The following is a 16,600-nucleotide window of genomic DNA, read 5'->3' on the forward strand; positions in this document are numbered from 1 at the left end:
GTTGCATGGAAACCCCATCGACCGTCCTCACCTACCCGAGGATAACTCCCTCGCAGGGCTTCGAAGCCTTCACACGTGGCGCCTTATTTCTGCCACTCGCTCCACACCTTGCTCCAGCCACACGCAGTCACAGTTCCGAGTCTCCCGGGGAGCGCTTCGCCATTTCCACCCCCCACACCCACTCCTGCTTCTCCTAGAAGCTTCGATGTGCAGGTGGGCGCCCTGTGTGGGCCCCGCGACGCGGCTCGGGGGACAGGGGTAGACGCAGGCGCCCTCCCTGCTTAGCACGCAGAGTTAGGTGTCAGTCAGCTCGGGACCCCAAGGTGTCGCTTACCTGTTGGGTCTGCCACTGAGGGGAGCGGCTGCCGGGCGAGGCCGGGAGCGGCCGGGAGCGGCCGGCGGGCGGCGGGGCAGGCGCAGCGGCTTCCCCGCCCCGGGGCGGCGCCGGGCCTCGGGGCCTCGCGTCTCCGCCCGCCCACCGGCTTGCTCACTCGCTCGGAGCCCAGGCCGCCGCCATGTCTTCCGGGGCCAGCGTGAGCGCCCTGCAGCGCCTGGTGGAGCAGCTCAAGCTGGAGGCCGGCGTGGAGAGGATCAAGGTGAGGCCCGCGCCGGCGCCTGGCCTCGGGGTGCGGAGACCGCCCGCTCCCCCCCGGCCGTCCGCGGGCCTGGGAGGAGGAGGCCGCGCCCGGGCGGACAGCTGCGGGGCCGGCCCGAGCGCGAGCCGGTTGGCCGGACGCGGTGGGCGGCCCCGAGGACGGCGCCCGACCAGGCTCGCAGCTCGGCCTCGGGCGATGGGAGTCCGCGCAGGGCCGGGCCCGGACCCCGGCGCCCGGGAGAAACGCACCTGTCCCCGCGAGGGCGGTCCGGGACCGAGAGCCCCGGCGCGGTCACGTTTCAGTGATGGGGACAATGACTCGGGGTGCCCGACGGACGCGAGGACACCAGGAATGCGGGCGACGTGCTGGTGGCCCCCCCGGACTTGGCTGGTGCGGGAGGATGGGGTCCAGAGCTGCGGAGGAGGCTGAATGGATGGATGGGCCTCGGTGATGGGTTGATAGGATGAGGGGGGGAGGAGGGCGCTGCTCGGGTTTCTGGCCTGGTGACAGGATGGATGGCGTTGCCATTCGCTACGGTAGGGAGGAGAGATGATGCGTAAGTTTCGGATACGTGGACTTTGAGGGGATGCCCGGGAGGTGTTTGGCTACCGGGGCCGAAGCTCAGAGAACAAGGCCGAAAGAACGTATGGGAGTGAAAACTGTAGGAAGTGACCAGAGCGTGGAACCCAGGGACCAGCCGAAAGAGATGGCCGCGAGAAGGGAAGCAAGGGAAAGCAAGGGTACTGAAGCGAGGAAGGAGGGGTTTTCACAAATCTGGGGCTTAGTCAACGTGTCCAATGGTTAGTCAGTTGATTAAAAAGCATCTGATGTGTAATTGTGTTTACCAACTAGTATATAGCATTATTTGTAGAATGTGTGTGTGAATGAATGGACACTGCTGCGATAGTCTGTGGACCTCAATAGTGCCTTTTCTTTGTACCAGGCCCTATTCTAGGTACTGAGAATACGTCATTCTGGTGGGGAAGATAAACAATAAACACACTAACCAATAAATAAAATAATTTCAGAGAGTAATTGATGTAATTGATTCTAAAACAAGGTAGAGAGAGAGCTGTGGAAAGCAGAAGGGGTTTCAGTGACATATGTAGTAGTAGATGCTGAATCTAGATTGTAATAGGATAGAAAGACTTTTTTGAAAAAAAAATCTGGTTTTAGAGAGGAAACCTTTTTTTTTTTAATCTAGGAAATGAAAAGCTGTGTTTTGAGGTTGAGAGGAAGGAACACACTGTATTTTTAGGTCGAGGGGGAGAAACAAATGGAGAAGGAGAACTGGAGGTAGAGACAGGTAGTCTATCTAAGGGGGCCTGGGGTTGGAGGGGCACCTTCTGAGACAGGAAGAAAGGAGGAAGGTTATGTGTTAACATAGATGTTTCCAGATAAGGGCTTAAGACCTTGTATGATGACAATTTTCTTTGTGAAATAGGAGGCCAAGTTTTCTTTTAAGGCAGAAAAAAGGGAACTTATGGTGTCACAAGCGCTGAGGATGAGGGAGAGAGTGCTGTTGGGAGTGAGAGAGGACCCCCTAGCAGGCACAATCATAGACACCTTGTGATTCTGAAGACCCAGCTACTGTGAGATTGATTGTCCAACTTTTTTTTTTTTTTTTTTTTTGTCTCCAGCAGTATTTGGCTGCCCACGAATCTGAGTGCCCAAGGTGAATGGTAGTTGATCCAAGTAGTGGGTTAGCGGGGGAGTTTTGCCAGAAAGACAGAAATGGGAGTGGAGAGCAAGGAATTTGAGAGTCTGGCCGGAAAGAGGCTGAACCCAGGCTGAATGGAGAAGGAAAAGAGCCAGCCTCCCTGTGATGGGCCAGACAAAAAAGGACGAGATGTTCCCCCTGAGGTCAAAGAGCAGGTGTAGTGAGGAGAAAGGAAGCAGCACCCTGGATGGGCAGGAGAGATTGTGATTGGAAGGCGGGATGTTGGAGTGTGAAATTACAGATGCGGAGCAGTTACAGGTGTCGGCTGTAACTACTGCTGTTGAGGAGAAGGTTGTTTGAAGAGAGAAGCTCAGGGAAATGAAACTAGGGTTGTTGGAAATGTTTAAGATGATGTGGGGACCTGAAGTGGAAAGAAAAACTGTGAGCCAGATGCCTGCCTACCCTGTGAAGTAGCTGGGGAAGGTATTCTTACCTACATTTAAAAAGTAGTTACAGGTGATGAAACTGAGACCCAGAGAAGTCAAGTGAATAGCTCAAAGTCACACAGATAATAAGCTTATTTGCGGGGGTGTCCTCATGGGAGTATGGTTCAGGGTGCTGGGCAGGGCTTCTCTCAGGCAGCACCTTAGGGAATCACAACCTTCCAGGGTCTGGTTTGACTCATTTCAGGGCTCAGTGACGGATGGATGTTCTCAGCACACCCAGAGACGTCTTCTCTTTCACAGACTTGCTAACTGGTAAATAAACCAGAATACCAGTTTCTTAGCATATGATGGAGGGCACCCCTTCCCAGTGCTTCAGTGCTCAGTATCCTTCCAAAGACCCCTTCTTTGCTTTGGAGAAGTCTCTCAGAAGTTGATGGGTCAGCCTGGGCTCAAACCAAAGAAAGTCATGTGATTTGGGTAGGGATTATCCCACCTCCATTGGGAGGATACAACTTCTAAGGGTTTGGGTTTGTATTCTCCCAGGCCAGAGTTTCTTTCCCTTGAAAGTGCTAGAGAAATGCTGACCACTTTACCCTTCTCTCATTTGCTTTGCATATCCCTCACCTTAACTTTTTGACCATGTTCTTTAGGCTAGGGTGCAGTTAGTCCTATTTCTCTGGGAGTCCTGGGAGACAGTCTCTTTCCACCCATCATGTGTGGAGTTCACTCGTTCCCTCTGAAGGTGAAATAATAAGCATGAGCATAATTGGTTCCAAATTTCTTTTGAATTAATAACATATATATATATAATCAGTAATTCCAATTATAATTAACATGAAAATGTCAGAACTTCTGTGGAGGGAAAGGCAAGCTTAAACATTAGTTTGGCAATATTATATTACATGTTTATATGATATAAAGTAGACTGTTATTACATTAAAGAAACCAAAATTCCTAAAGTATTCTAGAAACTAGATGGTAACTGACACCTAAGGAATTGATTTTTTGAGTTATTTGGAAGCTTGGAAAATTAACACAAATTAGTAGTAATACTTGAACAGCAATTGGAACATTTTTGTACAATATGGGTAAGATTTTATACAAAACACTTTTTCAGTACAAGAAAAATGGAAAGCAAGGAAAGCCTCCAAGTACAAATATGCATCAAATGGAGGCTAAGAAGAAAGGCAGAATAATATTGTGTCAATGCTGCCTAAAACACTTCTTCAAAACTTAGTGGTTTAAAACAACCTTTATAAACTCGCCATTCTTGTATCAACAGTTTAAGCTGTGCTCAGCTGTATAGTTCTGCTGGTCTTTGCTGGGCTCTCTGTGCATCTGCCATCAAATGGAGAGTTGGCTGATGGCTGGATGATCTAGGATGGCCTCACTCATATGTCTGGAGGTTGGTAGGCAGGTGGCTGGGGTTTGGCTGACTGGTTCTCCTCCACAAGACCTCCAGTAGGCTAGCTTGGGCTCATTTGATGGTGGTCTTACAGTTGCAACTATAGCAAGAGAAGTAGCTGTAAAGGCTTTTGAGGCCTACGCCTGGAACTTGCCCATTATTTCTGCCATTGTCCTGGTCAAAGTAAGTTTCAAGGCTAGCCCAGATTCAAGGGGTGGATAAAGACTTTACTTCTTGGTGGTAGGAGCTGCAAAATATTGTGACTGTTTCTGCAGTCTGCCACAAATGATTGCTAACTAGTGTGAACACTATTCTAAGTGCTTTACGTGCATTAACTCATTTAATTATTACATCAACTCAGGGAGGTAAGCACTGTTACTAAATACATTTCACAGATGAGAAAACAGGTACTGAGAAGTTAAGTAACTTGTCCAGAGACTGCACTCTTAACCAATAAGCTGTTCTGCTTCAAAAACATGATGGAGGGACCTCGTCACTTGTTTTGAGCAGACCAGATAAGGCTCCATCCAGCCTTGTAAACATTAAAATAGTCTGTTCACATGGCAGACCTGGATATATCAATGCATGCTTTATAAGTGAAAATTTGTACAGGGCACACTAGGATAAGCTATTTCTTTACAAATTCAGTCTCAAAACTAGGATTCTAAATGGATGAAAGATACGGCTTTATCTTTCCTTCGTTGAGTAAGCCACTAAACCAAAAATACCCTAAATCAAGGTTATAGAAATTGTAACCTTTCCTCTTTGGAGTTCAATTATTAGAACTTTCAGCAAAAAAGACTCTTGGAGGTTGTACAAAGTATGACCTTTGTCAGGTTGTATGATCATTTTTCAGAGTCTCAAGTGGCTGCGGGATGGATCTGGCTGTGAGCAGCATGTCAAGCTCTTGTTCCTTTGTTTCAGGTCTCTCAGGCGGCGGCAGAGCTTCAACAGTACTGCATGCAGAATGCCTGCAAGGACGCCCTGCTGGTAGGTGTTCCAGCCGGAAGCAACCCCTTTCGGGAGCCCAGATCCTGTGCTTTACTCTGAAGACTGGTGAGTAATGATACACCAGGCCGTCTTGGGGCCATGGCATTATCATGGGGCTTCCCAAAGGACTTGGGCAACTGAGTTTTAAATATCTACTGTTCTTGGGGGAATTAAAATAAACCCAGCAAAATGCACAACTTTCCCTGAAGGGTGACTCTAATCCGCCTGCTTGTGGAATACATCTAATTAGAAGAGTCTCAATTCTCTTTGCACTAACTCATGAGATGCTAATATCCTTATGTACCTGAGCTTTTGAACTGAGCTGGCCAGTAATAATTTCGTGACCTCAATACCATCTTCTCTGTCCTTACACCATCCTGGAGTTGTGATTTGTTGCTTGGTGCTATCAACTGACTTGTTACTCTTGGGACTAAGGACTCCCCAGAGGAGACTTGGTCCTATCACCAGCTGTGATTTCTTTCCTAGAAGCTTTCAGAATGTATTTCTGTATTTTAATGGAGGAAGAAATGGAGTAACTGGGGAAAGTGTGAGTAGGGTTAAAAGAACCTTAAAAATTTATTCTTGAAATGAAAACACCTCTTTGGTGGCCTATAATAAATTTCCTGGGTTCTAGTGTGTTGTATGGGGTCTCATTCACATTTTCACTGTTTTTTTTGGAGGCGGGGGAACAGGTCAGGGCATAAATTATTAGCGTCTTTTGGGGCCAATATATTTCAAATTACATGTTCTAAGGGGTGTTTATACAGGAAGTAATCATCTTAGGTCTTTTTTCATATACTTGAAAAGGAAATTATTCACATTAACAAGAAGGAAGTAATCATACTATCAGATACTATTGTACCTTTTAATGGAAAATGTCCACATTTATGGTATTAAAATAATAGTCTTATGCTGGCATAACATTTTTCTTTTTACAGAGCACTTTCATGGGTCCTACTCATTCAATGGTGTACTTTGGATTTTCTGGTATTAACATGTTACTTTCTTCTTTGAGAACCCTAAAGTGACCTATGAAATGATGACTAGTTAATTTTATGTATAAATCTTACTAAGTGAAAGCCTACCAAATTCTCTCTCCAGTAGGGAAGAAGTCCGCTGAGCAATGCTTTCAAGCACCAAGTGATGAATGACTGCCTCCAAATCTCAAGAACACATTTCTCCAGCCAAATGACTTTTAGATATTTCACAGGACCTTTCCTGTGGCCTGGTCCTTTAGCCAAAATTCTATGGAAATTTATGAGTTTCTACTCAAGGAAACTGGGTGAAGGAGTAGATTTTAAATAATAATGGCCTGGTTCTTTGTTGAAGTGCTTTATACTTAAACAAAAACCTTACCACCAAATATACCAAAATACACCTCTTTCATTAAGTGAATTACTAGTGTTTCTATACCTGGAATGTTACGTATGTTTTATTTACTAGATGTTTACATTTTGGGAAGGAAAACAGTATTGTTTGTTAAAAAAATTAAATATTTGTAATTTGTTGTTCCCGACTAAGATTTTTATACCATAACAAAATTTGTTCTTTTCTCATGAATTTATAATTTCTAAATGAAGACAAGCAAGTATAAAATTGGGGGAAGAATGGGCTTTATTAATCAAATGATGTCTTGATTTTTCTAAATGAGAGGATTGTTTTATTTTTAACACTAAATATGGGAGCTGTTTCTTAGCAAACTTGTTTGAAAGGATTAATGTTGTGTTGTGTATTAGATTGCCCCATCCTGTATATGAAGCAGATTTGATCTTTGTCTTCTTAAGTTCCTCTATTTTATAATGGTGGTTTTACTTAAAAAAAAATACTGAATTATTTCATGTCTTTAAAACAACGTTTAAATGTGATCTACAGAATATTGCAAATGATTAAAAAAAAAAAGTGATGTGAAAATATTACAACCTAAATGAATTCTCAATGTCACAAGTGTTTTACTTTGATGATGTGCCTTTGATTTAATTTGGGACACTTAAAAGAATACTTTGTGTTTGTTATAATCTTTGAAGAGCTTGGAAATAAAATTTCTGCTTAATTTCTGCTAACGACAGCAACATTTTGTGTCTGATTTTGTTTTAAGGCTTCATAGATTTTGTTTGCTTGTGAGATTGAGTGCTGGAAGTGGGAGGTGAAATTTTTGTTTACAAGCCCTCATAGAATTTTGTGAAAAATAGATATATGTATAACATGCAGAAATACCTCAATTACTGGCAACATTTGCTCTTTGAAATAGCTATGTATAAATCCATAAATAAATAAATGAGAATATATTTGAACATAAGTAGTGTTATAGTAGAGAATGTAGAAGTCATAAGATGGAACTCCTTTAACTTCCGGCCACTAAACTTCCAAATCTAAGTGATCTGAATCCCTTCCATTCGATCAAAATTCAGGTGTCCTTTTTCTAACCCTCTTATTTATTCTGTGGATCCGTTTCACCTTCTCTGAAATGTCACACTATCAGTTAGCCTTTTTCTCCTTTATCTTCAACATTTCTACTACATCCTTTTATCAGCATTTAAACATGTTCCATTCTCCATCTTAACAACAAAAAGCATTAAAAAAAAAATCTCCATTAAAAAATAACTTTTCGGGACTTCCCTGGTGGTTCAGTGGTTAAGACTCCATGCTCCCAATGTAGGGGGCCCGGGTTCGATCCCTGGTCAGGGATCCCGCATGCTGCAACTAAGAGCCTGCATGCTGCAACTAAAAGATTCCTGCATGCCGCAGCTAAAAGATCCCGCGTGCCGCAACGAAGATCCTGCGTGCCGCAACTGAGACCCAGCACAGACAAACAAAACGAAAAACAAAAACAAAAAAACAACAAATTTTCAGCTATAAAAGATGAGTATATCTTAGAAATCTACTGTTTAGCACAGTGCCTGTAGTTAATAGTGCTGTACTGGATACTTTAAAATTTGGTAAGAGGGTAGATTTTATGTTAATTGTTCTTATCACAAAAAATAATAAGGCAGGAGGAAACTTTTGGAGGTGATGGGTAAGTTTATGGCATAGATTGTGTTAGTGGTTTCATAGGTGTATACGTATCTCCAAATTCATTAAGTTGTATACGTTAATTATGTAGAGTTTTTTTGTGTCGAAAAATATCTCTTGATCTCACTTTCCCTTTGGCAAAAACTTGGTAAGATAGTACAAGAAAACTATAGACATCTCACTTATGAGTATAGATACGTCTTAAATATAAGCAAGTCAAGTTCTGTAGTTTATCAAGAGAAGATACAACCTTACAAAGCTAGTTCAACATAAGCAAATCTATCAATGTCATTCATTACATGAAGGGTTTAAAGAAGAGAATGTTTATTACATCATTTCATTTTTTCATCTTACTGCATTAGCTAAGACTTCCAAAGTAGTGCTGAATAATAGTGGTGATAAAAAGTATTTTGTGTGTTCCTAATATGCTGAATGCTTCCACATTTCACCATGTAATATGAAATTTCCTGTTGATTTTAATAAACTGTCTTTATCATCTTTGTTTCTCTTATTTCACTAATTCACTTAGTTTTTATTCAGAACAGCTATTGGATTTCATCAAATGACTTGATGGCATAAACATTTAAGAAGAAATAATATCTGTATTTATGGATTATATAATTTTACACTTTGAAAACTTAGTTTAGTAAAAGAAATACTTGAATTTGTAATATTACAATTTGGGAGGCTGGCTGGATACAAAGTATGTATAGAAAAATAAAAAGCATTTTCTACACTGACAATAGCTAGTTAAAAATGGAAATGGACACAACTTTGTAAATCAACTATAATTTTAAAAAATAGAAATGGAAACTATCCCATTTCCACTTTAATGACAAAACTGTAAAAAATACTTGAAAATACATTTAACAAAAGTGCAAGAATCATAAAAGATTTTACTGATGTTTATAGAACAGGGTCCAAATAAATTTCAGGATATTAGGACAATTTCATTAAAATGCAATCTTACTAAAATTTATATAAATTTAGTGGAATTCCTATTTTATTTTTTAAGGGAAACTGGTTAAAATATCTAAAAGTTTATATGGAAAATCAAGTGTCCAAGAATAGCTTTTATAACTGTGCGTGTGGGCTTCCCTGGTGGTGCAGTGGTTAAGAATCCACCTGTCAATGCAGGGGACACAGGTTCGAGCCCTGGTCCAGGAAGATCCCACATGCCACAGAGCAACTAGGCCCATGTGCCACAACTACTGAGCCTGCGCTCTGGAGCCCGCGAACCACAACTACTGAGCCCATGCACCACAACTACTGAAGCCAGTGGGCCTAGAGCCCATGCTCTGCAACAAGAGAAGCCACCGCTATGAGAAGCACGTGCACCGCAGCAAAGAGTAGCCCCCGCTTGCTGCAGCTAGAGAAAGTCCGCGTGCAGCAACGAAGACCCAATACAACCAAAAATAAAAAATAAATAAAATAAATAAAACAAAACAAAATCGTGCATGTGTGTGTATAAAACATGGGAGGGTGAAACTTGCCTTAGCAGATACTAACTTACTTTGAACCTGCTGAATCAGAACAATATGACTTAAAAAAACAAAATATTCAAAACAAAAAATTCAAAGTAAACAATATTCTTGTAGTATAGCACTAGACAAATAGATGATTGGATGTATCATAATAGTTCAGAAATAGACCTGACTTTTTTTTTCTATTCCGTGGAAAGTATAGTTAATTTAACAAATAGTGCTGGCATTATTGGCTATGCATTTGGAAGGAAATAAAATTGGGCCTGTATTATACTATGCAAAAAAAATTCCACATAGGTTAAAGAAAGGTGATAAAAAAGCATTAGAAGAAAAGTTAGGAGAATAGTTGTGTAACTTTAGGGTAAAAAAGGGCTTTGTAAACAAGGCAGGAAACCCAGAAATCAAAAAAGAGAAGATGTGTATACTTGATGATCAAATTAAACTTAAATAAATAAATAATTTAATTTAGTATGGAATTTAAAATTCTTGTACGGTAAAAATGATAAACCAAATAAAAAAGCAAAAGACAGAAAACATATTTTTTTCAGCTTTCATTTTGGATTGCTACAGTTTGCACTCCCCCATCCCCTCCAACCTAGGCTACTCCATTTATTAAATTGTTGGATACTTTGCTTTAGGGCAGGCTTATTATTTGGGGAGAATAACCAGGCTCTTACTGTGAGAGGCAAGGCGTGGGACACCCTGGTGTTGATCCCCAGTTGTACGCTGAGTCTCACTGACGAGGGAAGGAGTATCTTATGTCCACCCACATCTGGAAGGGACAGCTGATGTTCTGATGAGTCCTACAGAGTTTGGGCTGGGCCTAGGAACTTGGGGGTAAGGCTACTCAAAAGCCCTCAAAGGTGAGCATCACAACTACCAGTCATAGATCTAAGGGCAAGTAACTCCCCTTAGAACATGAAAAACCTCATGGGGAAACGCTCTCAGAGAATCGAAGTTTCCATGGCAAGAGCCAACCTGGGAAGTTGGGCCTATTCTAAATAATTCCATGTGATATGGTGTTTGGGAGAGGATCTTGGAGGCTGGACTGACACTTTTGACTCCCTAACAAGGGCCTATCCAAACCCTTCAGGCTTCTCCTATGGGCCAACCCAACCGGTCATGTGACAATCGCTCCCTGGGAGTGCTCTGCTGAAGCAGAACTCATTTACTTTATCCTCTGTTCCCAGGCTACCAACACAAGACTTGCCTCCCAATAATACCTCTGATGGGCAACAGCACGAGAGGCTGCTCCAGACCCACGCAGAATGAATGTGTCCTTAAACACCGAGCATCACTGAGAAATACAGGCAGGAGGACTCAGACGCTTTCACTCTATTTGGTGAGGAAGCAGGGGGGTGGGTGTTGATAGCCTGGCCTAAGCTGGCCCCAGTCTAGGGCCTGTAAAGAAACTCCTCTCCTCTGCAAGCTGATTAAAGATGGGATCAAGGGACTTCCCTGGTGGCGCAGTGGTGAAGAATCTGCCTGCCAATGCAGGGGACACGGGTTCGACCCCTGGTCCAGGAAGATCCCACATGCTGCGGAGCAACTAAGCCCATGTGCCACGACTACTGAGCCTGAGTGCCACAACTACTGAAGCCCGCGGGCCTAGAGCCCGTGCTTCACAACAAAAGAAGACACCGCAATGAGAAGCCTGTGTACTGCAACAAAGAATAGCCCCTGCTTGCCGCAACTAGAGAAAGCCCACGTGCAGCAACGAAGACCCCACGCAGCCAAAAATAAATAAAATAAATAAGTAAATAAATTTTTAAAAAAAAAGTTAAAAAAAAAAAAAGGATGGGATCAAGGAGATCCGCAAACTGCCAAGACAGCCTTACCTTAGTTTAGGAGAAATCCTGCCAAAACTTTAAGAAAGCACAACAGAAATTCCAATAAAATTTCCAGAAATAGTTTCTCTTTGAAGTCTCCACCCACCACACACCCAAGCAAAACCAAACATCCTATAAATAAAAGTGTAATAAAAGAGTAAGAGAGTTGATTTAAAGTCAAGTTAAGCCAGTTTCAAAAAGGAGGACGTGATTAACAGTATCAAACACTGAAGAGAAATCAAGTGAGGTGATGTCTGAATGTCCTTTGGATCTAAAAAGATAGAGGTCAATTTTGGTAGTAACAGGGTGATAATTTCAGAAGCCAGGAAAGAGAGAGAGAGAATGCTTGTGGTCTTCAAACATTTTTGCAAAAAGAATGTCCCAAATCCATGTACCTCCATTTTACAGTTGACATATAAAAGTTTTATCAGAACTTTGAATAGTTGCAAAGAATAAAATTTTATTAGAAATACTGACATTTTAAAATAAAATTATTACATCTTTCTTTTAAATGTATTCAATGGAATACAAGTAATATAGTAATTAGAAACCTACAATCATCCATGTAAAAATATACCAACTATCCTCCCCAAATGTTGTACCAACAATACAGGAAAGCGTTCTTTCTCCCATATGCTGACACTGGAATTCTCAAAAATTTGCTGATCTGATACGTGAAAAAACAGTAATTTATTGTTTTAATTTGCATTTGCCTAATAAATAATGAAGATGCATATTGTTTCAAATGTTTATTGGCTATTTTTGTTTCTTCTGTGAAATATCTATTCATATATTTTGCCCATTTTTCTATTAGGTTGTCTTTTTTCCTATCAATTTGTAGGAATTCTTTGTATATTAGGAATGTGTGCCCTTTTTCTGTCATGTGGGTCGCAAATATTTTCTCTTAGTGGTTTGTTTGAAAATTTTGTTTATGAAGACAGCATTTAAATTGGAAGTTCTCTAACTTCAATTTTGCCCTAGGTTTTAACTTTCTTGGTGGTGGAGGGTTGACTGTGGTGATCTTCACTTCTGGACTAGAGGGTCAGACTGAGGTGGAGGCTCATTTCAAAGGCTTTTGCTGTTGGAAAGGTGGAGGCAGCAGGCCCTTCAGGAGACAACAAACAACCCTTTGATATACATCCGGCAAGGTTTTCTATTTCTCTTAAAAAAAAAAAAAAAAGGCTTTTCATGTTTAAGTGAATCTGGGAGCTATTTGGATCTTATAACAATATTATGTTAATTAGGATACTTTACTTACAAAGATATAAACTATAAGGCAAGATATATATTATGAAAATTTAATGTAGAAACACCGAGAACATCAAAGAACAATTGCATTTTCGTTGATATATGAGCAAATCTAAATCATTTTATTACTGGTTTATCATAAAAAAGAATGAAATGTGGCATGCAGCACTATCCTTTCTTTCAAAAAAACCTCAGACGAGTTTGTCCATCACGTCTACCAGGGACTTTTTCATACACTAGACGTCGTGTTTTGAATGGTGGTAGTTGTGAGCATGTGAAATCTGTTAAAAGGAGAAAAAGGAAAACCATTTTATTGCTGATAATAATACGTGCAGGTATTTTTTTTCCAGCGGTTCAAGTGGATCCTGTCTCTTCATCATCTATTTACAAAGTGTTAAAATTTCCAAACTGAGATAAAATAATTATTAAAAATTACATTTTTTTAGCATACATGTGCTTGTTCTTAAAGGCCCAATACTGATTAGTGTTAGATACATGTATTTGTATTTGTATGCTCATGCCTTGTACAAACAATTAAATCTCCCTGGATTTAAGACTCTTGCTTTTAAGTTTTCCTTCATTAAGCCTGTTTCTTAATGCATATCTGTAATGTTGTGAAATTTATCCTGAGCTCTGATATATGATAGGTAGTGATCATGTATAGACTCATCTTTCATGATTGTATTATAAATGACACATTAGCCTAAAATATTCTAGATTTGGATACTTATAGAGATTGATTCATTAAATCAATAAAAAGGGAGGCTAAAATATTTAAAACAGTAGTAATTATTCCTGGCCATATAATCTCAATGGCAAGAGTTGGATGCCATTATAAGCAAATTCAAAAGGCAAGGCAATAAATAATTTTATCATAGAGACCACAAATATACATTCAGAACAAACGGAAAATTATCTTGAGGTTATACCAATGGCTCTGGACAAATTTTCTAGGGCTGCATCAATATGAATTCAAAAAGTGTTACATCTTAAACAACATATTTGGAGGTAATGATGTGCTATGGAAAACCACAGTAAAAAAGTCAAAAGTTGCCATAGTGATAATGAAGATACTAGCATCAAAGATTCTTGTTAACAGTTTGAATTAAGTTATTTTATAAAAATAATTGCAAAGTGGAAAAAAGAAATATTTTTAAACCAACATTATTTATATGATATATGATTGTAAAATATATTATAACTAAATTAATGAATTAAAATATAGGTAGACATTGACTATTCCATCTATATCCCTAAAACCTTAAATACTAAAATTTATTAAAAAATAATTTCTGAGATCTTCTCATTGAGAAAATGGGTTATCTCATACATTGGGATGCCCTATGTTAAAAAAATATACAGTAATTCACATGCTTAATTTGTTCCAGGGTGGAAAAAAGATGAAATTTTCATCCAGTTCATTTATGAAGCCAGAATCACCTTCATGTCAGACTGTTATGGAGTACAAATAGAGCACAATAAATTAATTTCATTATGAATGTAGATATGAAAATCAAATAAATATTAGCAACCATATTTAATAGCATATTTAAAAAAATCATTCCTTAAAAGCCAATTAGGGGGATATGGGGATATATGTATACATATAGCTGATTTACTTTGTTGTACAGCAGAAACTAACACAACATTATAAAGCAATTATACTCCAATAAAGATATTTTAAAAAAGCCAATTAGGTTTATCACAGAAATGACAAAAATGATTATTAGTAAACCTGTAAGCATTTACATTAATGTCAACAGAGAGAACATGTTTGATTTTCCTCAATAGGGACCAAAAAGAGTTTGAATAAAATTCAGCATCTATTCCTCACAAAAGTTCTTACAAAACTAGGGATAGAATATTTTCCCTTAAAATCAGGAACAAAACAAATCATGACTATTCAATGGGACCAAATCCAAGTTTTGTGAGTCTGGAACTTTTATAGTTTGAGTGTTCCTCTTTTAATAAAACAAAGAATATAAGATTTTCTGGGCCCCTTTTGGCCTCACAAAATGGCCTGGGCAAAAGAGGAGTTTTGAAGCTTCCAGCTTCTCCTTTCTTTTTGTTTTTTCCCCATCATAGTAAGGCTACCTTTGTATGACCATCAGAACTTAATATTTTGTTCTAAATGCTTAGGCCAAGGCAATAAGAAATAACACAGAAAAAAAAGGTATAATTACCAGAAGTGAGAAAATAAAATTGTTCTTTTAAAAAATTGATATGACTAAATGTTCAGAAACATCAATTGTAAAATAGAGAGCCAATAGTAGTATCTATTTAATAGGATTGTCAAAATTAAATAATCCACATAAAGGAAATATAATAAGTTCTTAATAAATGTTATTAGCTCATTAAATATCCCTGCTTGACAAAGAGGCTACTTTTCTAATTCACTAATTTCTTTATTTAATCTTTGTTAATTTTAGCCTTCTGCTTGACTTAGATTTGTTCCATGTTTTTACTTGTAACTTCTTAAGTTAAATGCTTAGCTCATCTAAAGCTACGAGAATTTGACATATTTTCTTTGCCTTTATTTTCTTAAAAGTCTATGATTAGAATTTTTATTTTCTTTGATGCCAAAGTTATTGAAGATTCTTAAGTGTAGTGATTAAAACAAAAATTTTTAACTTGGAGATGAGTCTATCTTTTAAAATTACATTAGAGAGTCGTTTTATCAACTATAGACAGTATTACCTGTTAATGATTTCTTGTCTCCTGAGTTAGATGAAGATACAGAGTGCCTTTTCTGTCCTAAACATTTTCCAGCTCTTTGGTAGAAATAAAGACTGTTGAATTCTTTTTGACTTACATCAGAATCAGAAGCACAAAATAAATCCAAACTGGGGACGGATGGTAATTCTTTCCAGAAAGTCTTTTTAGTCTCAGCATTTGAACTTTCACATATGAAGCCTTCTAACTCATCCGATAGACATTTTTGCTGATTAGTGAATAAATTGTCTTTCTGAGAGTACCATTTGTCACATGTATTCTGCTCTGCACCATATCGTAAGCTGAATGAGTGATTCTGTTGTTCCCATACATTTCTCTTAAAGTTCCAGTGAAGAGGAGACTGAGAACCCTCTAGTGAAAAGACAGGGGCAGACAATTCTTTATTTGTAGGTCCTTTTGCTTCATGTGTTCCCTTTTTCTGATAATTTATAAAGTTAGGGGTAACTCTCTTCTGAGTGTCAATTGGTGATATCATGGTTTCACAATTCATTGCTGTTAGACCCAAAGAAAAGACATCTGACTCTGAATCATTCTGGTTCAGAAAGGAATTACCAGACACATTCCTTGCTTCCGTATTAGTCAGGAAAGAATTATTCTGCACTATGTTAGGGTTACAATTGGACCCTTTCCAGTAGCTGGTCTGATTGTAAGAAGTCACAGGTGGTAAAATGCATGGCATTTCTTTTAGTTTCATAAGGGAAGAGTTATAATTTGAAGCGGTGTTTGTGTCTTCATGCACTGTCTCTCCTAAGTCTGAATATTGGTAATATTCATTATGTTCTTGAATGACAGAATCTGAAGAGCCAGAAGCTGAACTCTGAGAAGTAAAGGCACTAGTTTGATTCCTATTTTCCTGAGGTGATGAAATTTGAGGTGATTTTGTTACGGAAGGACTAATCTTGAATAAGGAAGTGATGTCACAAACATGCTAAAAAAATTTTAAAAATTAATTAATATAATAAAAATACAACATAAACATGTGTCAAGTAAATATAAGTAATGACGTTTATCTAAATGGAAATAAGGAAAAATATAAATAAGTCCATCCAAAGGTATTATATTGATCCATGTAGTGAGAACATGACTTAATTAGGCTCCATTAAAAGAAAAACTTATTGTAATTTGCATCTATTTTCTAATCACTTAAAATAAAATTTTTAGTTACACAATTTACATGAATACCATTTCCTTCATAAAAAT

The 16,600-nt window shown here is 39.1% G+C and overlaps 2 protein-coding genes across 4 annotated transcripts in view; one reads left to right on the plus strand and one right to left on the minus strand.

Annotated features, from left to right (window-relative positions):
* The first annotated feature begins 439 nt into the window (after window positions 1–439).
* On the plus strand, window positions 440–7,162 carry LOC309634281 (guanine nucleotide-binding protein G(I)/G(S)/G(O) subunit gamma-10). 2 transcript variants are annotated; one of them, XM_082404259.1, is made up of 3 exons: window positions 440–596; window positions 5,032–5,163; window positions 6,199–7,162. In XM_082404259.1, exons 1-2 carry the CDS (start codon window positions 516–518, stop codon window positions 5,155–5,157), a joined length of 207 nt encoding a protein of 68 aa, XP_082260385.1. In that variant the 5' UTR covers window positions 440–515; the 3' UTR covers window positions 5,158–5,163; window positions 6,199–7,162. The 2 variants fall into 2 exon arrangements, with proteins under 2 accessions (XP_082260385.1, XP_082260386.1); XM_082404260.1 differs by having other exon boundaries at window positions 6,202–7,162.
* The window catches only part of SHOC1 (shortage in chiasmata 1), an 87,189-nt gene continuing 77,501 nt past the window's right edge, over window positions 6,913–16,600 (minus strand). For both annotated transcript variants that reach the window (XM_082404263.1, XM_082404262.1), the window contains exons 24-25: window positions 15,365–16,328; window positions 6,913–12,948 (exon numbers count right to left, since the gene is read on the minus strand). In XM_082404263.1, coding sequence (XP_082260389.1) covers window positions 12,848–12,948; window positions 15,365–16,328 — 1,065 coding nt within the window. In that variant the 3' untranslated portion in view covers window positions 6,913–12,847. The remainder of the gene's footprint in view (window positions 12,949–15,364; window positions 16,329–16,600) is intronic.

Source organism: Balaenoptera borealis (assembly GCF_965194805.1).
Source record: "Balaenoptera borealis genome assembly, chromosome: 8".
NCBI lineage: Eukaryota > Metazoa > Chordata > Mammalia > Artiodactyla > Balaenopteridae > Balaenoptera > Balaenoptera borealis.

Coding starts and splice junctions, on each gene's coding strand:
- LOC309634281 (XM_082404259.1), top strand. CDS start 516: ATGTCTTCCGGGGCCAGCGTGAGCGCCCTGCAGCGCCTGGTGGAGCAG. Junction 597..5,031: donor CCGGCGTGGAGAGGATCAAG/GTGAGGCCCGCG, acceptor CCTTTGTTTCAG/GTCTCTCAGGCGGCGGCAGA.